General features: G+C 48.6%; 1 protein-coding gene and 1 long non-coding RNA gene across 5 annotated transcripts in view; one reads left to right on the plus strand and one right to left on the minus strand.

Moving 5' to 3' along the window:
• The window catches only part of SIDT1 (SID1 transmembrane family member 1), a 140,226-nt gene that overhangs the window by 31,339 nt on the left and 83,286 nt on the right, over positions 1–25,601 (minus strand). For all 4 annotated transcript variants that reach the window (XM_063956804.1, XM_063956805.1, XM_063956803.1 and 1 more), the window contains 8 exons: positions 25,157–25,202; positions 24,851–24,952; positions 24,033–24,116; positions 4,461–4,554; positions 2,488–2,553; positions 1,801–1,894; positions 1,472–1,515; positions 1,302–1,373 (listed from right to left, as the gene is read on the minus strand). In XM_063956804.1, the coding sequence (XP_063812874.1) occupies positions 1,302–1,373; positions 1,472–1,515; positions 1,801–1,894; positions 2,488–2,553; positions 4,461–4,554; positions 24,033–24,116; positions 24,851–24,952; positions 25,157–25,202 (602 nt within the window). The remainder of the gene's footprint in view (positions 1–1,301; positions 1,374–1,471; positions 1,516–1,800; positions 1,895–2,487; positions 2,554–4,460; positions 4,555–24,032; positions 24,117–24,850; positions 24,953–25,156; positions 25,203–25,601) is intronic.
• Positions 1,756–24,131, plus strand: LOC135050354 (uncharacterized). The gene is made up of 3 exons (XR_010241604.1): positions 1,756–1,920; positions 3,715–3,776; positions 23,958–24,131. It is a non-coding gene; the product is annotated as an uncharacterized LOC135050354 (long non-coding RNA).

A 25,601-nucleotide genomic window follows, 5' to 3' on the forward strand; every position in this document is an offset into this window, starting at 1 on the left:
TCATAGTGCAGTGTATAGCACAAGTAGTGTGAGCAATGAGATCATAGTGCAGTGTGTAGCACAAGTAGTGTGAGCAATGAGATCATAGTGCAGTGTGTAGCACAAGTAGTGTGAGCAATGAGATCATAGTGCAGTGTGTAGCACAAGTAGTGTGAGCAATGAGATCATAGTGCAGTGTGTAGCACAAGTAGTGTGAGCGATGACATCATAGTGCCGTGTATAGCACAAGTAGTGTGAGCAATAAGATCATAGTGCAGTGTGTAGCACAAGTAGTGTGAGCAATGAGATCATAGTGCAGTGTATAGCACAAGTAGTGTGAGCAATGACATCATAGTGCCGTGTATAGCACAAGTAGTGTGAGCGATGACATCATAGTGCCGTGTATAGCACAAGTAGTGTGAGCAATAAGATCATAGTGCAGTGTGTAGCACAAGTAGTGTGAGCAATGAGATCATAGTGCAGTGTATAGCACAAGTAGTGTGAGCAATGACATCATAGTGCCGTGTATAGCACAAGTAGTGTGAGCAATGACATCATAGTGCCGTGTATAGCACAAGTAGTGTGAGCGATGACCTCATAGTGCCGTGTATAGCACAAGTAGTTTGAACGATGACATCATAGTGCTGTGTATAGCACAAGTAGTGTGAGCGATGACATCATAGTGCCGTGTATAGCACAAGTAGTGTGAGCAATGAGATCATAGTGCTGTGTATAGCACAAGTAGTGTGAGCGATGACCTCATAGTGCCGTGTATAGCACAAGTAGTGTGAGCAATGACATCATAGTGCCGTGTATAGCACAAGTAGTGTGAGCGATGACCTCATAGTGCCGTGTATAGCACAAGTAGTTTGAACGATGACATCATAGTGCTGTGTATAGCACAAGTAGTGTGAGCGGTGACATCATAGTGCCGTGTATAGCACAAGTAGTGTGAGCAGTGCAATGCCGGACAGTCTGATCACAATTAAGCAGATTATTATAATGCATGTATAAATATGTAGCTATTCCCCTATGTGTGCTGCCGTCTACACCATTATCCTGCCCCAGTGTTACACATCCAGCTGCTCAGCCAAAGTACAGAGCTAATCGCCACCCTCTCTTGTATAGACAAGGACCAATGAAGCTTCATTAAAGAACGGTTTATATTCCTTCTATCCCGCTGACACACGGGGAATTAATAACATCAATATCAGACGTGTTCAGCGTTTATAAAGAGGAGCCTGAAAGTGACTGATGTTCAGAGTTAGGGTTCATTATAATAGGGGAACACGGTCACTTTATTGGGGTGCTGCCAGTCTTACCTATAGCTCCGTAGCTGCTGCCTTCCGGTGTGCTGGTTGTGATGGGGTGTGAAGCCGCCACTGTGCCCTCTCCTGTAATATAAACACAGATTAACACTACTATCACAGCGTGTGCGACACGGTCACGCTGGAGAAACCACTGCAAGCTGGCATCCAGCAGCACGCCCTACCTTCATCCGGGCTCCCACTCATATTCACCCTCTTCTTCTGCATCCTGCAATAGGGAACAGATCATTCATTCAAAGTCCTGTTTAACAGGTTTCCTCTCCTAGCGATCAGCCACTGCAGTGTACTGCACACTGCCACCACAAGAGGGCGCAGTGACCGAAGAGAAACTTCTTATTTATTACTATTGCTTATTTATATGACTTATCTGCCAGTATATTATTTACATGGCAGTGTGGGAGGAAAGCCATGGAAACACAAGGAGAACACAGGCACTGCCCACAGACGGCTATCTACTATGAAGAGCCCTATCGTGTAAGGTTGTGGGACCTACCTGAAATGGTGAACAAAAAATACCAGGAAGGCCCCCAGGTAGAAGATGAGGAAGAAGAGAAAGCACAGGAGGGTGGCGTGGAGGTAGACGGTGTCTGGCGACAACAAAATAATCTCTTATGTAATTAACACTCTCTGCAGAGGTCTCATTTCTAAAGCAATGTGCACACTGTATACCAGATATCGGTGGTCAGTCCGAGTTGATCGCTAGCTGCAAAAAAAAATCGGCACTTCTGCGCATGCGGCGCAATGCGCACGCGTCGTACTATTACAATGAACGATGTAGTTTCACACAGGGTCTAGCGAAGCATTTCAGTCGCACTGCTGGCCGCAGTGATTGACATGAAGTGGGCGTTTCTGGGTGTCAACTGACCGTTTTCAGGGAGTGTTCGAAAAAACGCAGGCGTGCCAGGAAAAACGCAGGCGTGGCTGGGCGAACGCAGGGCGTGTTTGTTACGTCAAAACAGGAACTGAACAGTCTGAAGTGATCGCAAGCGCTGAGTAGATATTGAGCTACTCTAAAACTGCACAAAAAAACTTTGCCGCCGCTCTGCGATCCTTTCGTTCGCACTTCTGCTAAGCTAAAATACACTCCCAGTGGGCGGCGGCCTAGCGTTTGCACGGCTGCTAAAAACAGCTAGCGAGCGAACAACTCGGAATGACCACCATCAGCCGCCATAACACTTACTCTTTATAGATGGCGAGACCGTCACTTCAATGTGCTTCACGCGCTTCAGGTTCCAGGTGTGGTCCCCTGTTTTAAGGTTAAACAAATGGAAACAGTTTAATACAAAACAATAACAGAAGCGAATGGGCAGCCGGCTAATAGCGAGAGACAGATGAGACTATAAGATGCATACAGCTTTCCTGTGTGATTTACAGAGACTTACGGGGCTATGTATTAATAATGCGGCGCTGCTGCAATTCTAAGCAGTCAGTATCGCAACGGATATTTTCATTTTGAATGTAAATATCTCTGCAATGTACTAACTGTAACCTGCAGGAGCAGCGGTAGGATAACTGCGCGTTACTTCCCCGGAGTATTGGATGAGACTCACATATGTGAAAGACTCCTCCGGGGGGGGGGGGATGTGACAGACCAGTGTCAGTGCCTGGAACCGGCTGCAGACTGCGGGAGAGGGTTTGTAAGATTCCTGATTTCGGAGTTTGGTACATAGGGGTCAGATAATAGGGGGTGATTCTGACCTGATGGCTGCTGTGTGGGCGATCGGGGTCATAACTGCACTTGCGTATGCACCGCAATGCGCTCGCACGTCGGACAACAACAAAAGGCATCGCCAGTCAGCGACGAGATGGTACGAAAAATCCGATCGCACGGGTGTTCGCAAGATGATTGACAGGAGGAAGCTGTTTGTGAGTGGTAACTGACCATTTATTGGAAGTGTCAGGAAAAACGCAGGCGTACCCACGCGTTATCAGGGTGGGTGTGTGACGTCAGCTCCGGCCCCGATCAGCCTGTTCTCATCACACTGTAGGAGTAAGTCCTGGGCTGCGCACACACTGCACACAGTGGATTTTTGCAGCTCTGCGTCCACATAGCATCGCACACTTGCATGGCGAGTTTACACTCCCCCTGGAGGCGGCGACTCTCTGAACGCAGGACAGCACAGTCAGCAGCTCAGCAATCAGGACTGAATCACCCCCATAGTCCCCATTGATAATAATGGGGACTGCGGTTTGTACTGACAGTGTTTTGCAGAAGAATTGTGTGTCCTGTTCTGCATTATCTGTTGTTACATAACAGTGATACATAAAATGATGCAGAACGTGTATATAACATGCGCGGCTACTAGGACACTGCGCGGACGTATTAACTGTCCGCTTCCATCATTTTTCTAATCAATAATGGGCTAAGATTTACAAGTTCTATTATTTTTTCTCCCCTCTAAAACAGGGTTAAAGGCAGAAGGCTCGGAGCAGGTGACTTCTGACATGTGATCGCTGCATGTGGAGAATGTAAAGCACCCTACTATACTTTGCCCATGTTATTACATCATTGTAAAACCCTACTGCAGACTAGTCTGGTTTGCCTCATACAAACAATGGCCCTCTTTCTGAGTTGTTCGCTCAGTAATTTTCTTCGCATCGCAGCGATTTTCGCTAATTGCGCATGCGCAATGTTCGCACTGCGACTGCGCCAAGTAAATTTGCTAAGAAGTTTGGCATTTTACTCACGGCATTACAAGGTTTTTTCTTCGTTCTGGTGATCGTAATGTGATTGACAGGAAGTGGGTGTTTCTGGGCGGAAACTGGCAGTTTTATGGGAGTGTGTGAAAAAACGCTGCCGTTTCTGGGAAAAACGCGGGAGTGGCTGGAGAAACGGAGGACTGTCTGGGCGAACGCTGGGTGTGTTTGTGACGTCAAACCAGGAACGAAACAGACTGAACTGATCGCAGTGTAGGAGTAAGTGTCGAGCTACTCAGAAACTGCTAAGAAATTTCTATTCGCACTTTTGAGAATCTTTCGTTCGCAATTTTGATAAGCTAAGATTCACTCCCAGTAGGCGGCGGCTTAGCGTGTGCAATGCTGCTAACAGCAGCTTGCGAGCGAACAACTCGGAATGAGGGCCCTTAGGTTTTGAGTTCAATCATGAATGCAGCTGCAGTTCTGCTCTCTGCCCAGCAGGGTGCAGCATCCTACCTGATGTGGACTTTGGGGCAGAGCCACCACAGGCATAGTCCTCAGGTTTGATGACAAAGACGATGTAGAACTGTCCTTTAGGGAAATCCTTCCTCTGATGAATGAAACAAGAAGTACCAGGTGTAAATATCAAATTACCACGGTGACAGCGGACTTCTGTTATACCTCATATAATCCTAGTGCCCCATGTATCACAGCTTATCCAATCACGTCACTCGCTTTAGGCATTTCACTTAAAGACAGGCTTTTGGGATACACGAAATACAGGATCAGTGGGTATAGGACCCTGTGACCATATTACAGACATATGCCGGGGTTACAGGATCAGTGGGTATAGGACCCTGTGACCATATTACAGACACATGCCTAGTTTACAGGATCAGTGGGTATATAGGACCCTGTGACCATATTACAGACATATGCCGGGGTCACAGGATCAGTGGGTATATATATAGGACCCTGTGACCATATTACAGACACATGCCTGAGTTACAGGATCAGTGGGTATATAGGACCCTGTGACCATATTACAGACACATGCCTGGGAAACAGGATCAGTGGGTATAGGACCCTGTGACTATATTACAGACACATGCCTGGGTTACAGGATCAGTGGGTATATAGGACCCTGTGACCATATTACAGACACATGCCTAGTTTACAGGATCAGTGGGTATATAGGACCCTGTGACCATATTACAGACACATGCCTAGTTTACAGGATCAGTGGGTATATAGGACCCTGTGACCATATTACAGACACATGCCTAGTTTACAGGATCAGTGGGTATATAGGACCCTGTGACCATATTACAGACATATGCCGGGGTTACAGGATCAGTGGGTATAGGACCCTGTGACCATATTACAGACATATGCCGGGGTCACAGGATCAGTGGGTATATAGGACCCTGTGACCATATTACAGACACATGCCTAGTTTACAGGATCAGTGGGTATAGGACCCTGTGACCATATTACAGACATATGCCGGGGTCACAGGATCAGTGGGTATAGGACCCTGTGACCATATTACAGACATATGCCGGGGTCACAGGATCAGTGGGTATAGGACCCTGTGACCATATTACAGACATATGCCGGGGTCACAGGATCAGTGGGTATATAGGACCCTGTGACCATATTACAGACACATGCCTAGTTTACAGGATCAGTGGGTATAGGACCCTGTGACCATATTACAGACACATGCCTGGGTTACAGGATCAGTGGGTATAGGACCCTGTGACCATATTACAGACACATGCCTGAGTTACAGGATCAGTGGGTATATAGGACCCTGTGACCATATTACAGACATATGCCTGGGTTACAGGATCAGTGGGTATAGGACCCTGTGACTATATTACAGACATATGCCTGGGTTACAGGATCAGTGGGTATAGGACCCTGTGACTATATTACAGACACATGCCTGGGTTACAGGATCAGTGGGTATATAGGACCCTGTGACCATATTACAGACATATGCCTGGGTTACAGGATCAGTGGGTATATAGGACCCTGTGACCATATTACAGACACATGCCTGGGTTACAGGATCAGTGGGTATATAGAGGACCCTGTGACCATATTACAGACATATGCCGGGGTTACAGGATCAGTGGGTATAGGACCCTGTGACCATATTACAGACACATGCCTGGGTTACAGGATCAGTGGGTATATAGGACCCTGTGACCATATTACAGACACATGCCTGGGTTACAGGATCAGTGGGTATAGGACCCTGTGACTATATTACAGACACATGCCTGGGTTACAGGATCAGTGGGTATAGGACCCTGTGACCATATTACAGACACATGCCTAGTTTACAGGATCAGTGGGTATAGGACCCTGTGACCATATTACAGACATATGCCGGGGTCACAGGATCAGTGGGTATATATATAGGACCCTGTGACCATATTACAGACACATGCCTAGTTTACAGGATCAGTGGGTATAGGACCCTGTGACCATATTACAGACATATGCCTGGGTTACAGGATCAGTGGGTATAGGACCCTGTGACCATATTACAGACACATGCCTAGTTTACAGGATCAGTGGGTATAGGACCCTGTGACCATATTACAGACACATGCCTAGTTTACAGGATCAGTGGGTATATAGGACCCTGTGACCATATTACAGACACATGCCTAGTTTACAGGATCAGTGGGTATATATATAGGACCCTGTGACCATATTACAGACATATGCCGGGGTCACAGGATCAGTGGGTATATATATAGGACCCTGTGACCATATTACAGACACATGCCTGAGTTACAGGATCAGTGGGTATATAGGACCCTGTGACCATATTACAGACATATGCCTGGGTTACAGGATCAGTGGGTATAGGACCCTGTGACTATATTACAGACATATGCCTGGGTTACAGGATCAGTGGGTATAGGACCCTGTGACTATATTACAGACACATGCCTGGGTTACAGGATCAGTGGGTATATAGGACCCTGTGACCATATTACAGACATATGCCTGGGTTACAGGATCAGTGGGTATATAGGACCCTGTGACCATATTACAGACACATGCCTGGGTTACAGGATCAGTGGGTATAGTACCCTGTGACCATATTACAGACACATGCCTGGGTTACAGGATCAGTGGGTATATAGGACCCTGTGACCATATTACAGACATATGCCGGGGTTACAGGATCAGTGGGTATAGGACCCTGTGACCATATTACAGACATATGCCGGGGTCACAGGATCAGTGGGTATAGGACCCTGTGACCATATTACAGACATATGCCGGGGTCACAGGATCAGTGGGTATATAGGACCCTGTGACCATATTACAGACACATGCCTAGTTTACAGGATCAGTGGGTATAGGACCCTGTGACCATATTACAGACATATGCCGGGGTCACAGGATCAGTGGGTATATAGGACCCTGTGACCATATTACAGACACATGCCTAGTTTACAGGATCAGTGGGTATAGGACCCTGTGACCATATTACAGACACATGCCTGGGTTACAGGATCAGTGGGTATAGGACCCTGTGACCATATTACAGACACATGCCTGAGTTACAGGATCAGTGGGTATATAGGACCCTGTGACCATATTACAGACATATGCCTGGGTTACAGGATCAGTGGGTATAGGACCCTGTGACTATATTACAGACATATGCCTGGGTTACAGGATCAGTGGGTATAGGACCCTGTGACTATATTACAGACACATGCCTGGGTTACAGGATCAGTGGGTATATAGGACCCTGTGACCATATTACAGACATATGCCTGGGTTACAGGATCAGTGGGTATATAGGACCCTGTGACCATATTACAGACACATGCCTGGGTTACAGGATCAGTGGGTATAGTACCCTGTGACCATATTACAGACACATGCCTGGGTTACAGGATCAGTGGGTATATAGAGGACCCTGTGACCATATTACAGACATATGCCGGGGTTACAGGATCAGTGGGTATAGGACCCTGTGACCATATTACAGACACATGCCTGGGTTACAGGATCAGTGGGTATATAGGACCCTGTGACCATATTACAGACACATGCCTGGGTTACAGGATCAGTGGGTATAGGACCCTGTGACTATATTACAGACACATGCCTGGGTTACAGGATCAGTGGGTATAGGACCCTGTGACCATATTACAGACACATGCCTAGTTTAAAGGATCAGTGGGTATAGGACCCTGTGACCATATTACAGACATATGCCGGGGTCACAGGATCAGTGGGTATATATATAGGACCCTGTGACCATATTACAGACACATGCCTAGTTTACAGGATCAGTGGGTATAGGACCCTGTGACCATATTACAGACATATGCCTGGGTTACAGGATCAGTGGGTATAGGACCCTGTGACCATATTACAGACACATGCCTAGTTTACAGGATCAGTGGGTATAGGACCCTGTGACCATATTACAGACACATGCCTAGTTTACAGGATCAGTGGGTATATAGGACCCTGTGACCATATTACAGACACATGCCTAGTTTACAGGATCAGTGGGTATATATATAGGACCCTGTGACCATATTACAGACATATGCCGGGGTCACAGGATCAGTGGGTATATATATAGGACCCTGTGACCATATTACAGACACATGCCTGAGTTACAGGATCAGTGGGTATATAGGACCCTGTGACCATATTACAGACATATGCCTGGGTTACAGGATCAGTGGGTATAGGACCCTGTGACTATATTACAGACATATGCCTGGGTTACAGGATCAGTGGGTATAGGACCCTGTGACTATATTACAGACACATGCCTGGGTTACAGGATCAGTGGGTATATAGGACCCTGTGACCATATTACAGACATATGCCTGGGTTACAGGATCAGTGGGTATATAGGACCCTGTGACCATATTACAGACACATGCCTGGGTTACAGGATCAGTGGGTATAGTACCCTGTGACCATATTACAGACACATGCCTGGGTTACAGGATCAGTGGGTATATAGGACCCTGTGACCATATTACAGACATATGCCGGGGTTACAGGATCAGTGGGTATAGGACCCTGTGACCATATTACAGACACATGCCTGGGTTACAGGATCAGTGGGTATATAGGACCCTGTGACCATATTACAGACACATGCCTGGGTTACAGGATCAGTGGGTATAGGACCCTGTGACTATATTACAGACACATGCCTGGGTTACAGGATCAGTGGGTATAGGACCCTGTGACCATATTACAGACACATGCCTAGTTTACAGGATCAGTGGGTATAGGACCCTGTGACCATATTACAGACATATGCCGGGGTCACAGGATCAGTGGGTATATATATAGGACCCTGTGACCATATTACAGACACATGCCTAGTTTACAGGATCAGTGGGTATAGGACCCTGTGACCATATTACAGACATATGCCGGGGTTACAGGATCAGTGGGTATATAGGACCCTGTGACCATATTACAGACATATGCCTGGGTTACAGGATCAGTGGGTATAGGACCCTGTGACCATATTACAGACACATGCCTAGTTTACAGGATCAGTGGGTATAGGACCCTGTGATCATATTACAGACACATGCCTAGTTTACAGGATCAGTGGGTAAGGGACCCTGTGACTATATTACAGACACATGCCTGGGTTACAGGATCAGTGGGTAAGGGACCCTGTTACTATATTACAGACACATGGCTGGGTTACAGGATCAGTGGGTATATGACCCTGTGACTATATTACAGACATATGCCTGGGTTACAGGATCAGTGGGTAAGGGACCCTGTGACTATATTACAGACACATGCCTGGGTTACAGGATCAGTGGGTAAGGGACCCTGTGACTATATTACAGACACATGCCTAGTTTACAGGATCAGTGGGTAAGGGACCCTGTGACTATATTACAGACACATGCCTGGGTTACAGGATCAGTGGGTATAGGACCCTGTGACTATATTACAGACATATGCCTGGGTTACAGGATCAGTGGGTAAGGGACCCTGTGACTATATTACAGACACATGCCTGGGTTACAGGATCAGTTGGTATATAGGACCCTGTGACCATATTACAGACATATGCCTGGGTTACAGGATCAGTGGGTAAGGGACCCTGTGACTATATTACAGACACATGCCTGGGTTACAGGATCAGTTGGTATATGGGACCGTGTGACCATATTACAGACATATGCCTGGGTTACAGGATCAGTGGGTAAGGGACCCTGTGACTATATTACAGACACATGCCTGGGTTACAGGATCAGTGGGTATATAGGACCCTGTGACCATATTACAGACACATGCCTGGGTTACAGGATCAGTGGGTATATAGGACCCTGTGACCATATTACAGACATATGCCTGGGTTACAGGATCAGTGGGTAAGGGACCCTGTGACTATATTACAGACACATGCCTGGGTTACAGGATCAGTGGGTATAGGACCCTGTGACCATATTACAGACACATGCCTGGGTTACAGGATCAGTGGGTATATGACCCTGTGACTATATTACAGACACATGCCTGGGTTACAGGATCAGTTGGTATATGACCCTGTGACTATATTACAGACATATGCCTGGGTTACAGGATCAGTGGGTAAGGGACCCTGTGACTATATTACAGACACATGCCTGGGTTACAGGATCAGTTGGTATATGGGACCGTGTGACCATATTACAGACACATGCCTGGGTTACAGGATCAGTGGGTATATAGGACCCTGTGACCATATTACAGACACATGCCTGGGTTACAGGATCAGTGGGTATAGGACCCTGTGACCATATTACAGACATATGCCTGGGTTACAGGATCAGTGGGTAAGGGACCCTGTGACTATATTACAGACACATGCCTGGGTTACAGGATCAGTTGGTATATGGGACCGTGTGACCATATTACAGACACATGCCTGGGTTACAGGATCAGTGGGTATAGGACCCTGTGACCATATTACAGACACATGCCTGGGTTACAGGATCAGTGGGTATAAGACCCTATGGCAATAGTACAGAAACTTCCCAGGGTTACAGGATCAGTAGGTACAGGAAACTATGATTGGGTTAGAGGATCAGTAGGTATAAGACCCTGTCACTGTACTACAACCCATGTTACTGGATAAGTAGGTACCAGGCTGCAGAATAGCCCCATGTGCTATACCAACCTGCAGAAATATCCCTATTTACTGTACCATGCTGCAGAATAGGCCTGTTTACTGTACCAGGCAGTAGTATAGGTACATGAACAGCCCCTATGTACTGTACCAGACTACAGAATAGCCCTATTTACTGTACCAGGCTACATAATAACCCCATGTACTGTACCAGGCTGCAGAATAGCCCCTTGTACTGTACCAGACTACAGAATAGCCCCCATTTCTCTGACGTCCTAGTGGATGCTGGGTACTCCGTAAGGACCATGGGGAATAGACGGGCTCCGCAGGAGACTGGGCACTCTAAAGAAAAGATTAGGTACTATCTGGTGTGCACTGGCTCCTCCCTCTATGCCCCTCCTCCAGACCTCAGTTAGAATCTGTGCCCGGCCAGAGCTGGATGCACACTAGGGGCTCTCCTGAGCTTCCTAGAAAGAAAAGTATTTGTTAGGTTTTTTATTTTCAGTGAGATCTGCTGGCAACAGACTCACTGCTACGTGGGACTTAGGGGAGAGAAGCAAACCTACCTGCTTGCAGCTAGCTTGTGCTTCTAGGCTACTGGACACCATTAGCTCCAGAGGGATCGAACACAGGGCCCGACCTCGATCGTCCGTTCCCGGAGCCGCGCCGCCGTCCCCCTTGCAGAGCCAGAAGACGGAAGAAACCGGAGGAAATCGGAAGCTGAAGACTTCGGTCTTCAATAAGGTAGCGCACAGCACTGCATCTGTGCGCCATTGCTCCCACAGCACACCACACGCTCCGGTCACTGGTGGGTGCAGGGCGCTGGGGGGGGGCGCCCTGGGCTGCAATTAAGATACCTTTTAGCAATAAAAAGCACATAATACAGTGTTTAACACTGTATATGTGCAGAAACCCCCGCCATTAACGATATAAAAAGCGGGAGAAGCCCGCCGTTGAAGGGGCGGGGCTATCTCCCTCAGCACAGCCAGCGCCATTTTCTCTTCACAGCTCCGCTGGAAGGACGCTCCCCAGGCTCTCCCCTGCAGTATACAGTACAACAAGGGTAAAAAAGAGAGGGGGGGCACATAAATTTAGGCGCAAATTGTGATATAAGCAGCTATAGGGGGAAAATTCACTTTGTGTATAGTGTCTATCCCTCTGTTATATAGCGCTCTGGTGTGTGCTGGCATACTCTCTCTCTGTCTCCCCAAAGGACTTTGTGGGGTCCTGTCCTCAGTCAGAGCATTCCCTGTGTGTGTGTGCGGTGTGTTGGTACGGCTGTGTCGACATGTTTGATGAGGACGCTTACGTGGAGGCGGAGCAGGTGCCGATAAGTGTGATGTCGGCCCCGCAGTGGATGGATATGTGGAAGGTATTAACCGACAGTGTCAACTCTTTGCATAAAAGGTTCGATGACGCAGCTTTGGGACAGCCGGCATCTCAGCCCGCGCCTGCCCAGGCATCTCAGAGGCCGTCAGGGGCTCAAAAACGCCTGCTACCTCAGATGTCGACACGGAGTCTGACTCCAGTGTCGACGAGGATGAGACAAATATACAATCCACTAGGGCCATCCGATGCATGATTACGGCAATGAAAAATGTGTTGCACATTTCTGACATTAACCCGGTTACCACAAAAAAGGGTATTATGTTTGGGGAGAAAAAGCAGCTAGTGACTTTTCCCCCATCTGATGAGTTAAATGAATTGTGTGAAGAAGCGTGGGGTTCCCCAGATAAGAAACTAGTAATTTCTAAGCGGTTACTAATGGCGTACCCTTTCCCGCCAACGGACAGGTTATGCTGGGAGACATCCCCTAAGGTGGACAAGGCGCTCACACGCTTATCAAAAAGGGTGGCACTGCCGTCTCAGGATACAGCCGCCTTAAAGGAGCCTGCAGATAGAAAGCAGGAGGCTATCCTGAAGTCTGTGTATACACACTCAGGTACTATACTGAGACCTGCTATTGCTTCAGCATGGATGTGTAGTGCTGCAGCAGCGTGGTCTGATTCCCTGTCTGATAACATTGATTCCCTTGACAGGGACACTATATTGCTAACCATAGAGCATATTAAAGACGTAGTCTTATATATGAGAGATGCACCGAGGGACATTTGCCGGCTGGCATCTAGAATTAATGCAATGTCAATTTCTGCCAGGAGAGTATTATGGACTCGGCAGTGAACAGGTGATGCTGATTCTAAAAGGCACATGGAAATTTTGCCTTATAAGGGTGAGGAATTGTTTGGGGACGGTCTTTCGGACCTCGTATCCACAGCAACAGCTGGGAAGTCGACTTTTTTACCTCAGGTTCCCTCACAGCCTAAGAAAGCACCGTATTATCAAGTACAGTCCTTTCGGCCACAGAAAGGCAAGCGGGTTAGAGGAGCGTCCTTTCTGCCCAGAGGCAGGGGTAGAGGGAAAAAGCTGCACCATACAGCCAGTTCCCAAGAACAAATATCCTCCCCTGCTTCCACTAAGTCCACCGCATGACGCTGGGGCTCCCCATGTGGAGCCAGGTGCGGTGGGGGACCGTCTCCGGAACTTCAGCGACCAGTGGGTTTGCTCACAGGTGGATCTCTGGGTTCTACAAGTGGTATCTCAGGGATACAAGCTGGAATTCGAGACGTCTCCCCCTCGCCGTTACCTCAAATCAGCCTTGCCAGCTACTCCCCAGGACAGGGAGGTAGTACTGGCGGCAATTCACAAGCTGTACCTCCAGCAGGTGATAATCAAAGTTCCCCTCCTTCAACAGGGACGGGGTTACTATTCCACAATGTTTGTGGTACCGAAACCAGACGGTTCGGTGAGACCCATTCTAAATTTGAAATCCTTGAACACTTATATAAGGAAGTTCAAGTTCAAAATGGAATCGCTCAGGGCGGTTATTGCAAGCCTGGAAGAGGGGGATTACATGGTATCACTGGACATCAGGGGTGCTTACCTACATGTCCCCATTTACCCACCTCCCCAGGTGTACCTCCGTTTTGTGGTACAGGACTGCCATTACCAATTCCAGACGTTGCCGTTTGGTCTGTCCACGGCACCGAGGGTATTTACCAAAGTAATGGCCGAAATGATGATACTCCTTCGAAAGAAGGGAGTTATAATTATCCCGTACTTGGACGATCTCCTTATAAAGGCGAGGTCCAGGGATCAGTTGTTGGTCGGAGTAGCACTATCTCAGGAAGTGCTACAACAGCACGGCTGGATTCTGAATATCCCGAAGTCGCAGCTGGTTCCTACGACGCGTCTGCTGTTCCTGGGTATGATTCTGGACACAGAACAGAAGAAGGTGTTTCTCCCGGAGGAGAAGGCCAAGGAGTTGTCATCTCTGGTCAGAGACCTCCTAAAACCAAAACAGGTGTCGGTGCATCACTGCACGCGAGTCCTGGGAAAGATGGTAGCTTCTTACGAGGCAATTCCATTCGGCAGATTCCATGCACAGATCTTTCAGTGGGATCTGTTAGACAAGTGGTCCGGATCGCATCTTCAGATGCATCGGCTGATCACCCTGTCCCCGAGGGCCAGGGTGTCTCTGCTGTGGTGGCTGCAGAGTGCTCATCTACTCGAGGGCCGCAGATTCGGCATACAGGACTGGGTCCTGGTGACCACGGATGCAAGCCTCCGAGGTTGGGGGGCAGTCACTCAGGGAAGAAACTTCCAAGGACAATGGTCGAGTCAGGAAGCTTCCCTACACATAAATATTCTGGAACTAAGGGCCATTTACAATGCCCTAAGTCAAGCAAAACCCGTGCTTCAAAACCAGCCGGTGCTGATTCAGTCAGACAACATCACGGCGGTCGCCCATGTAAACCGACAGGGCGGCACAAGAAGCAGGATGGCGATGGCAGAAGCCACAAGGATTCTCCGATGGGCGGAAAATCACGTGATAGCACTGTCAGCAGTGTTCATTCCGGGAGTGGACAACTGGGAAGCAGACTTACTCAGCAGGCACGACCTCCACCCGGGAGAGTGGGGACTTCATCCAGAAGTCTTCCAGCTGATTGTAAATCGTTGGGAAAGGCCACAGGTGGACATGATGGCGTCCCGCCTCAACAAAAAGCTAAAAAGATATTGCGCCAGGTCAAGGGACCCTCAGGCGATAGCTGTGGACGCTCTAGTGACACCGTGGGTGTACCAGTCGGTTTATGTGTTCCCTCCTCTTCCTCTCATACCAAAGGTACTGAGGATAATAAGAAAGAGAGGAGTAAGAACTATACTCATCGTTCCGGATTGGCCAAGAAGGACTTGGTACCCGGAACTACAAGAAATGATCTCAGAGGACCCTTGGCCTCTGCCGCTCCGACAGGACCTGCTACAGCAGGGGCCCTGTCTGTTCCAAGACTTACCGTGGCTGCGTTTGACGGCATGGCGGTTGAACGCCGGATCCTGATGGAAAAGGGCATTCCGGTTGAAGTCATTCCTACGCGATTAAAAGCTAGGAAGGATGTGACAGCAAAACATTATCACCGCATATGGCGAAAATATGTTGCTTGGTGTGAGGCCATGAAGGCCCCAACAGAGGAATTCCAGCTGGGTCGATTTCTGCACTTCCTACAGTCAGGAGTGACTATGGGCCTAAAATTGGGATCCATTAAAGTCCAGATTTCGGCCCTGTCTATTTTCTTTCAAAAAGAACTGGCTTCACTGCCTGAAGTTCAGACGTTTGTTAAGGGAGTGCTGCATATTCAGCCCCCTTTTGTGCCTCCAGTGGCACCTTGGGATCTCAACGTTGTGTTGGATTTCCTAAAATCACATTGGTTTGAGCCACTTCAGACCGTGGAGTTGAAATATCTCACGTGGAAAGTGGTCATGCTTTTGGCCTTGGCTTCGGCTAGGCGTGTGTCAGAATTGGCGGCTTTGGCATGTAAAAGCCCCTATCTGATCTTCCATATGGACAGGGCAGAATTGAGGACTCGTCCCCAATTTCTCCCTAAGGTGGTATCAGCGTTTCATTTGAACCAACCTATTGTGGTGCCTGCGGCTACTCGGGACTTGGAGGCTTCCAAGCTGCTGGATGTAGTCCGGGCCCTGAAAATCTATGTTTCCAGGACGGCTAGAGTCAGAAAAACTGACTCGCTGTTTATCCTGCATGCACCCAACAAGCTGGGTGCTCCTGCTTCTAAGCAGACTATTGCTCGCTGGATCTGTTGCACGATTCAACTTGCACATTCTGCGGCTGGACTGCCGCATCCTAAATCAGTCAAAGCCCATTCCACGAGGAAGGTGGGCTCTTCTTGGGCGGCTGCCCGAGGGGTCTCGGCTTTACAACTTTGCCGAGCTGCTACCTGGTCGGGATCAAACACGTTTGCAAAATTCTACAAGTTTGATACCCTGGCTGAGGAGGACCTTGAGTTTGCTCATTCGGTGCTGCAGAGTCATCCGCACTCTCCCGCCCGTTTGGGAGCTTTGGTATAATCCCCATGGTCCTTACGGAGTACCCAGCATCCACTAGGACGTCAGAGAAAATAAGATTTTACTCACCGGTAAATCTATTTCTCGTAGTCCGTAGTGGATGCTGGGAGCCCGTCCCAAGTGCGGAATTCTGCAATACTTGTATATAGTTATTGCTTAACTATAGGGTTTTTTTGTTCTGAGCCATCAGTTAATGAGGCTCAGTTGTTGTTCATACTGTTAACTGGGTATGGTTATCACGAGTTGTACGGTGTGATTGGTGTGGCTGGTATGAGTCTTACCCTGGATTCCAAATACTTTCCTTGTAATGTCAGCTCTTCCGGGCACAGTTTCCCTAACTGAGGTCTGGAGGAGGGGCATAGAGGGAGGAGCCAGTGCACACCAGATAGTACCTAATCTTTTCTTTAGAGTGCCCAGTCTCCTGCGGAGCCCGTCTATTCCCCATGGTCCTTACGGAGTACCCAGCATCCACTACGGACTACGAGAAAATAAGAATTTACTTACCGATAATTCTATTTCTCGTAGTCCGTAGTGGATGCTGGGGACTCCGTCAGGACCATGGGGATTAGCGGCTCCGCAGGAGACAGGGCACAAAAGTAAAAGCTTTAGGATCAGGTGGTGTGCACTGGCTCCTCCCCCCATGACTCTCCTCCAAGCCTCAGTTAAGATACTGTGCCCGGACGAGCGTACACAATAAGGAAGGATTTTGAATCCCGGGTAAGACTCATACCAGCCACACCAATCACACTGTACAACCTGTGATCTGAACCCAGTTAACAGCATGATAACAGCGGAGCCTCTGAAAAGATGGCTCACAACAATAATAACCCGATTTTTGTAACAATAACTATGTACAAGTATTGCAGACAATCCGCACTTGGGATGGGCGCCCAGCATCCACTACGGACTACGAGAAATAGAATTATCGGTAAGTAAATTCTTATTTTCTCTGACGTCCTAAGTGGATGCTGGGGACTCCGTCAGGACCATGGGGATTATACCAAAGCTCCCAAACGGGCGGGAGAGTGCAGATGACTCTGCAGCACCGAATGAGAGAACTCCAGGTCCTCCTCAGTCAGGGTGTGCCCCTGACCAAGTATCAGCTCGGCAAAGTTGTAAAGCCGAGACCCCTCGGGCAGCCGCCCAAGATGAGCCCACCTTCCTTGTGGAATGGGCATTTACATATTTTGGCTGTGGCAGGCCTGCCACAGAATGTGCAAGCTGAATTGTACTACACATCCAACTAGCAATCGTCTGCTTAGAAGCAAGAGCACCCAGTTTGTTGGGTGCATACAGGATAACAGCAAGTCAGTCTTCCTGACTCCAGCCGTCCTGGAAACTATATTTTCAGGGCCCTGACAACATCTAGCAACTTGGAGTCCTCCAAGTCCCTAGTAGCCGCAGGTACCACAATAAGCTGGTTCGGGTGAAACACTGACACCACCTTAGGGAGAAACTGGGGATGAGTTCGCAGCTCTGCCCTGTCCGAATGGACAATCAGATATGGGCTTTTTGAGACAAACGCCGCCAATTCTGACACTCGCCTGGCCGAGGCCAGGGCCAACAGCATGGTCACTTTCCCTGTGAGATATTTCAAATCCACAGATTTGAGCGGTTTAAACCAATGTGATTTTAGGAATCCCAGAACTACGTTGAGATCCCACAGTGCCACTGGAGGCACAAAAAGGGGGTTGTATATGCAGTACTCCCTTGACAAACTTCTGGACTTCAGGAACTGAAGCCAATTCTTTCTGGAAGAAAATCGACAGGGCCGAAATTTGAACCTTAATGGACCCCAATTTGAGGCCCATAGACACTCCTGTTTGCAGGAAATGCAGGAAACGACCGAGTTGAAATTTCTTCATGGGGCCTTCCTGGCCTCACACCACGCAACATATTTTCGCCACATGTGGTGATAATGTTGTGCGGTCACCTCCTTCCTGGCTTTGACCAGGGTAGGAATGACCTCTTCCGGAATGCCTTTTTCCCTTAGGATCCGGCGTTCAAACGCCATGCCGTCAAACGCAGCTGCGGTAAGTCTTGGAACAGACATGGTACTTGCTGAAGCAATTCCCTTCTTAGCGGCAGAGGCCATGAGTCCTCTGTGAGCATCTCTTGAAGTTCCGGGTACCAAGTCCTTCTTGGCCAATCCGGAGCCACGAGTATAGTTCTTACTCCTCTACGTCTTATAATTCTCAATACCTTGGGTATGAGAAGCAGAGGAGGGAAGACATACACCGACTGGTACACCCACGGTGTTACCAGAACGTCCACAGCTATTGCCTGAGGGTCTTTTGACCTGGCGCAATACTTGTCCAGTTTTTTGTTCAGGCGGGACGCCATCATGTCCACCTTTGGTCTTTTCCAACGGTTCACAATCATGTGGAAGACTTCCCGATGAAGTCCCCACTCTCCCGGGTGGAGGTTGTGCCTGCTGAGGAAGTCTGCTTCCCAGTTGTCCACTCCCGGAATGAACACTGCTGACAGTGCTATCACATGATTTTCCGCCCAGCGAAAAATCCTTGCAGTTTCTGCCATTGCCCTCCTGCTTCTTGTGCCGCCCTGTCTGTTTACGTGGGCGACTGCCGTGATGTTGTCCCACTGGATCAATACCGGCTGACCTTGAAGCAGAGGTCTTGCTAAGCTTAGAGCATTGTAAATTGCCCTTAGCTCCAGTATATTTATGTGGAGAAAAATCTCCAGACTTGATCACACTCACTGGAAATTTTTTCCCTGTGTGACTGCTCCCCAGCCTCTCAGGCTGGCCTCCGTGGTCACCAGCATCCAATCCTGAATGCATCTGAAAATGCGATCCGGACCATTTGTCCAGCAGATCCCACTGAAAAGTGCGTGGAATCTGCCGAATGGAATCGCTTCGTAATAAGCCACCATTTTTCCCAGGACTCTTGTGCAATGATGCACTGACACTTTTCCTGGTTTTAGGAGGTTCCTGACTAGCTCGGATAACTCCCTGGCTTTCTCCTCCGGGAGAAACACCTTTTTCTGGACTGTGTCCAGAACCATCCCTAGGAACAGCAGACGTGTCGTCGGAAACGGCTGCGATTTTGGATATTTAGAATCCACCCGTGCTGTCGTAGAACTACTTGAGATAGTGCTACTCCGACTTCCAACTGTTCTCTGGACCTTGCCCTTATCAGGAGATCGTCCAAGTAAGGGATAATTAAGACGCCTTTTCTTTGAAGAAGAATCATCATTTCGGCCATTATTTTGGTAAAGACCCGGGGTGCAATGGACAATCCAAACGGCAGCGTCTGAAACTGATAGTGACAGTTCCGTACCACGAACCTGAGGTACCCTTGGTGAGAAGGGCAATTTGGGACATGGAGGTAAGCATCCTTGATGTCCAGGGACACCATATAGTCCCCTTCTTCCTGGTTCGCTATCACTGCTCTGAGTGACTCCATCTTGATTTGAACCTTTGTATGTAAGTGTTCAAAGATTTCCCATTTAGAATAGGTCTCACCGAGCCGTCTGGCTTCAGTACCACAATATAGTGTGGAATAATACCCCTTTCCTTGTTGTAGGAGGGGTACTTTGATTATCACCTGCTGGGAATACAGCTTGTGAATTGTTTCCAATACTGCCTCCCTGTCGGAGGAAGACGTTGGTAAAGCAGACTTCAGGAACCTGCGAGGGGGAGACGTCTCGAATTTCCAGTCTGTACCCCTGGGATACTACTTGTAGGATCCAGGGGTCCACTTGCGAGTGAGCCCACTACGCGCTGAAACTCTTGAGACGACCCCCCACCGCACTTGAGTCCGCTTGTACGGCCCCAGCGTCATGCTGAGGACTTGGCAGAAGCTGTGGAGGGCTTCTGTTCCTGGGAATGGGCTGCCTGCTGCAGTCTTCTTCCCTTTCCTCTATCCCTGGGCAGATATGACTGGCCTTTTTCCCGCTTGCCCTTATGGGGACGAAAGGACTGAGGCTGAAAAGACGGTGTCTTTTTCTGCTGAGATGTGATTTGGGGTAAAAAAGGTGGATTTTCCAGCTGTTGCCGAGGCCACCAGGTCCGATGGACCGACCCCAAATAACTCCTCCCCTTTATACGGCAATACTTCCATGTGCCGTTTGGAATCTGCATCACCTGACCACTGTCGTGTCCATAAACATCTTCTGGCAGATATGGACATCGCACTTACTCTTGATGCCAGAGTGCAAATATCCCTCTGTGCATCTCGCATATATAGAAATGCATCCTTTAAATGCTCTATAGTCAATAAAATACTGTCCCTGTCAAGGGTATCAATATTTTCAGTCAGGGAATCCGACCAAGCCACCCCAGCGCTGCACATCCAGGCTGAGGCAATCGCTGGTCGCAGTATAACACCAGTATGTGTGTATATACCTTTTTAGGATATTTTCCAGCCTCTCAGCTGGCTCCTTGAGGGCGGCCCTATCTGGAGACGGTACCGCCACTTGTTTTAATAAGCGTGTGAGCGCCTTATCCACCCTAAAGGGTGTTTCCCAACGCGCCCTAACTTCTGGCGGGAAAGGGTATACCGCCAATAATTTTCTATCGGGGGAAACCCACGCATCATCACACACTTCATTTAATTTATCTGATTCAGAAAAAACTACAGGTAGTTTTTTCACACCCCACATAATACCCTTCTTGTGGTACTTGTAGTATCAGAAATATGTAACACCTCCTTCATTGCCCTTAACATGTAACGTGTGGCCCTAAAGGAACATACGTTTGTTTCTTCACCGTCGACACTGGAGTCAGTGTCCGTGTCTGTGTCGACCGACTGAGGTAAATGAGCGTTTTACAGCCCCTGACGGTGTTTGAGACGCCTGGACAGGTACTAATTTGTTTGCCGGCCGTCTCATGTCGTCAACCGACCTTGCAGCGTGTTGACATTATCACGTAATTCCTTAAATAAGCCATCCATTCCGGTGTCGACTCCCTAGAGAGTGACATCACCATTTCAGGCAATTGCTCCGCCTCCTCACCAACATCGTCCTCATACATGTCGACACACACGTACCGACACACAGCACACACACAGGGAATGCTCTGATAGAGGACAGGACCCCACTAGCCCTTTGGGGAGACAGAGGGAGAGTTTGCCAGCACACACCAAAAACGCTATAATTATACAGGGACAACCTTTATATAAGTGTTTTTCCCTTATAGCATTTTAATATATATATACATATCGCCAAATAAGTGCCCCCCCTCTCTGTTTTAACCCTGTTTCTGTAGTGCAGTGCAGGGGAGAGCCTGGGAGCCTTCCCACCAGCATTTCTGTGAGGGAAAATGGCGCTGTGTGCTGAGGAGAATAGGCCCCGCCCCCTTTTCGGCGGGCTTCTTCTCCCGTTTTTCTGAGACCTGGCAGGGGTTAAATACATCCATATAGCCCCCAGGGGCTATATGTGATGTATTTTTAGCCAGAATAAGGTACTAACATTGCTGCCCAGGGCGCCCCCCCCCAGCGCCCTGCACCCTCAGTGACCGCTGCTATGAAGTGTGCTGACAACAATGGCGCACAGCTGCAGTGCTGTGCGCTACCTTATGAAGACTGAAGAGTCTTCTGCCGCCGTTTCTGGACCTTCACTTTTCGGCATCTGCAAGGGGGGTCGGCGGCGCGGCTCCGGGACGAACCCCAGGGTGAGACCTGTGTTCCGACTCCCTCTGGAGCTAATGGTGTCCAGTAGCCTAAGAAGCCAATCCATCCTGCACGCAGGTGAGTTCACTTCTCTCCCCTAAGTCCCTCGTAGCAGTGAGCCTGTTGCCAGCAGGACTCACTGAAAATAAAAAACCTAACAAACTTTTACTCTAAGCAGCTCTTTAGGAGAGCCACCTAGATTGCACCCTTCTCGGCCGGGCACAAAAATCTAACTGAGGCTTGGAGGAGGGTCATGGGGGGAGGAGCCAGTGCACACCACCTGATCCTAAAGCTTTTACTTTTGTGCCCTGTCTCCTGCGGAGCCGCTAATCCCCATGGTCCTGACGGAGTCCCCAGCATCCACTTAGGACGTCAGAGAAATAGATTTACCGGTGAGTAAAATCTTATTTTACAGTACCAGGTTGCAGAATAGCCCTGTGTAATGATTCAGGCTACAGAATAGCCCCATGTACTGTACCAGGCTACAGAATAGCCCTGTGTACTGTACCAGGCTGCGGAATAGCTTCCATTTACTGTACCAAGCTACAGAATAGCTCCATGTACTGTGCCAGTCTGCAGAATAGCTCCGTGTACTGTACTATCCTGCAGAATAGCCCCATGTACTGTACCAGGCTGCAGAATAGCCCCATGCACTGCACCAGGCTGCAGAATAGCCCCATGTACTGTATCAGACTGCAGAATAGCCCCATGTACTGTATCAGACTGCAGAATAGCCCCATGTGCTGTACCAGTCTGCAGAATAGCCCCATGTACTGTATCAGACTGCAGAATAGCCCCATGTACTGTACCAGTCTGCAGGATAGCACCATGTACTGTATCAGGCTGCAGAATAGCAATGTGTACGTACTAGCCTGCAGAATAGCCCCATGTACTGTACCAGGCTGCAGAATCGCCCACGTACTGTATCAGGCTGCAGAATAGCCCCATGTACTGTACCAGGCTACATAATAGCCCCCTGTACTGTACCAGGCTGCAGAATAGCCCCATGTACTGTACCAGGCTGCAGAATAGCCCATGTACTGTACCAGGCTGCAGAATAGCCCCATGTACTGTACCAGGCTGCAGAATAGCCACATGTATTGTACCAGGCTACAGAATAGCCCCATGTACTGTACAAGGCTGCAGAATAGCCCCATGTACTGTACCAGGCTGCAGAATAGCCCCATGTACTGTATCATGCTGCAGAATAGCCTCGTGTACTGTACCAGGCTGCAGAATAGCCCCATGTACTGTACCAGGCTGCAGAATAGCCCCATGTACTGTACCAGGCTGCAGAATAGCCCCATGTACTGTACCAGGCTGCAGAATAGCCCCATGTACTGTACCAGGCTGCAGAATAGCCCCATGTACTGTATCATGCTGCAGAATAGCCCCATGTACTGTACAATGCTGCAGAATAGCCCAATGTACTGTACCAGGCTGCAGAATAGCCCCATATACTGTATCATGCTGCAGAATAGCCCCATGTACTGCACCAGGCTGCAGAATAGCCCCATGTACTGTACAATGCTGCAGAATAGCCCCATGTACTGTACCAGTCTGCAGAATAGCTCCGTGTACTGTACTATCCTGAAGAATAGCCCCATGTACTGTACCAGACTGCAGAATAGCCCCATGTACTGTATCATGCTGCAGAATAGCCCCATGTACTGTATCATGCTGCAGAATGCATCCATGTGTTTTCTATGGATCATACACGGGCCATTCTATAAGAAATGTGACTCAGTGGAACCAGTAGTATTACATAGAAGATATAAAACAATGTAACCTCTCATTTCTTGTGTGCCCCCTCAGATTGTCACCACCCACAGGAGAATGACAGGGGGAAGAGGGCCCTGCGTCCGAGGGGTGAGCGCGGCCAGGACCCACCTGTATAGTGATGGCGATTTTCTTTGTCATAGACTGGTAGACTCCATTGAATTCCACGTTATGATCGAGGTCATAAACAGGACACTAGACAAGAGAGAAGACGGGGAGAACTGTGAAACTTGGCTGTGTCTCTGTGCAGTGTAGACTGCTCTATTAATATCAGAGCAGGCAGTCAGCTTGCTGGGAGTTGTAGTTCCACAGCAGCCGGCGATCTAAGGGTGGGCCAGTTATTTTATGTAGTCTGTATTAAATATGAAGCTAACAAAGTGGAACAACATGGTCATTTGCATACGTCTTCCCACAATGCCTAGGTGCAGCTGTGTCCCTACACTTCACATTGGAAGAGCCGAATTTTACATTTATTGGCAACAGATTCCAGAAAGCCGAACAGCTGCAATGTGATCTGGTTGCTGTAGGTTACAAACCCTTGCTCCTGCCGTTCCCTGTGCACCAGCTTCCTGTGATGCGGAAATTACAGCACCGGACGCTCTGTGACTGCACATGATGATGTCAGATTACAGCAAGGAGAAGACAAATGGCGCAGTATTGGCGCAGTAATGGCTGCCTGGCCCAGTCATATACAGGGGTTAAATTTACTAAAGTTTCCAAAAATTAGAAGAGCAGGAGTTCCCCATATGGACCAATCAGATTCTAGTTATCTTTTCCTGATGGCATGCTAGAAAATTATAAAAAATCTGATTGGTTGCTACGGGAAACACCTCCGCTCTCCATTTTTGGCAGCTTTTGGAAAATTCTACCCATAGGTGTCAAATATGCTAGGTACCCCCCCCCCAATCCTGCCACTACTGCTGACTCACCGTGATATCCTGGACCGACACCACGGCACACGGATAGGCATTTACCGAACTCCCCTTGATGATCACCGAATCCACCCCTTCAGGAAAGGAGTACAGGAAATACTGGAGGGGAGAATGATGGGTGGAGGGGAGAGAGCGGCCATTATTTGGTCTGTACGTGAGAATATTCTGTTTAGATGGTTAGTACATATCATTTACACTGCACGTCTGTTTGTGTGGACAACACACCCCATCACACACATGCTGACGTCGTATACACCCAGAAAGCAAACAGCACAGGCTGATAACGGGGCAGTGACGTCCTACCTGAGGCTGAGACGGGGATGCGCTGAAATTGAAGGGAACGTCGGTCCTGGAGTGAATGAGATGGGAAATATCAGAGAGTCAGTGAGCGGCCATCATTCATACTATATATATACCATGGATTCCTGAGGGCTCATCCACAGCCGCCATTCATACTATACACCCAATATACATACAGTATACACCATGGCTTCCTGAGGGCTCATCTGCAGCCGCCATTCATACTATACACCCAATATACATACAGTATACACCATGTATTCCTGAGGGTTCATCTGCAGCCGCCATTCATACTATACACCCAATATACATACAGTATACACCATGTATTCCTGAGGGCTCATCTGCAGCCGCCATTCATACTATACACCCAATATACATACAGTATACACCATGTATTCCTGAGGGCTCATCTGCAGCCGCCATTCATACTATACACCCAATATAC

The sequence above is a fragment of the Pseudophryne corroboree genome, chromosome 2 (genome assembly GCF_028390025.1).
Source record: "Pseudophryne corroboree isolate aPseCor3 chromosome 2, aPseCor3.hap2, whole genome shotgun sequence".
In the NCBI taxonomy this organism is placed as follows: Eukaryota; Metazoa; Chordata; class Amphibia; order Anura; family Myobatrachidae; genus Pseudophryne; species Pseudophryne corroboree.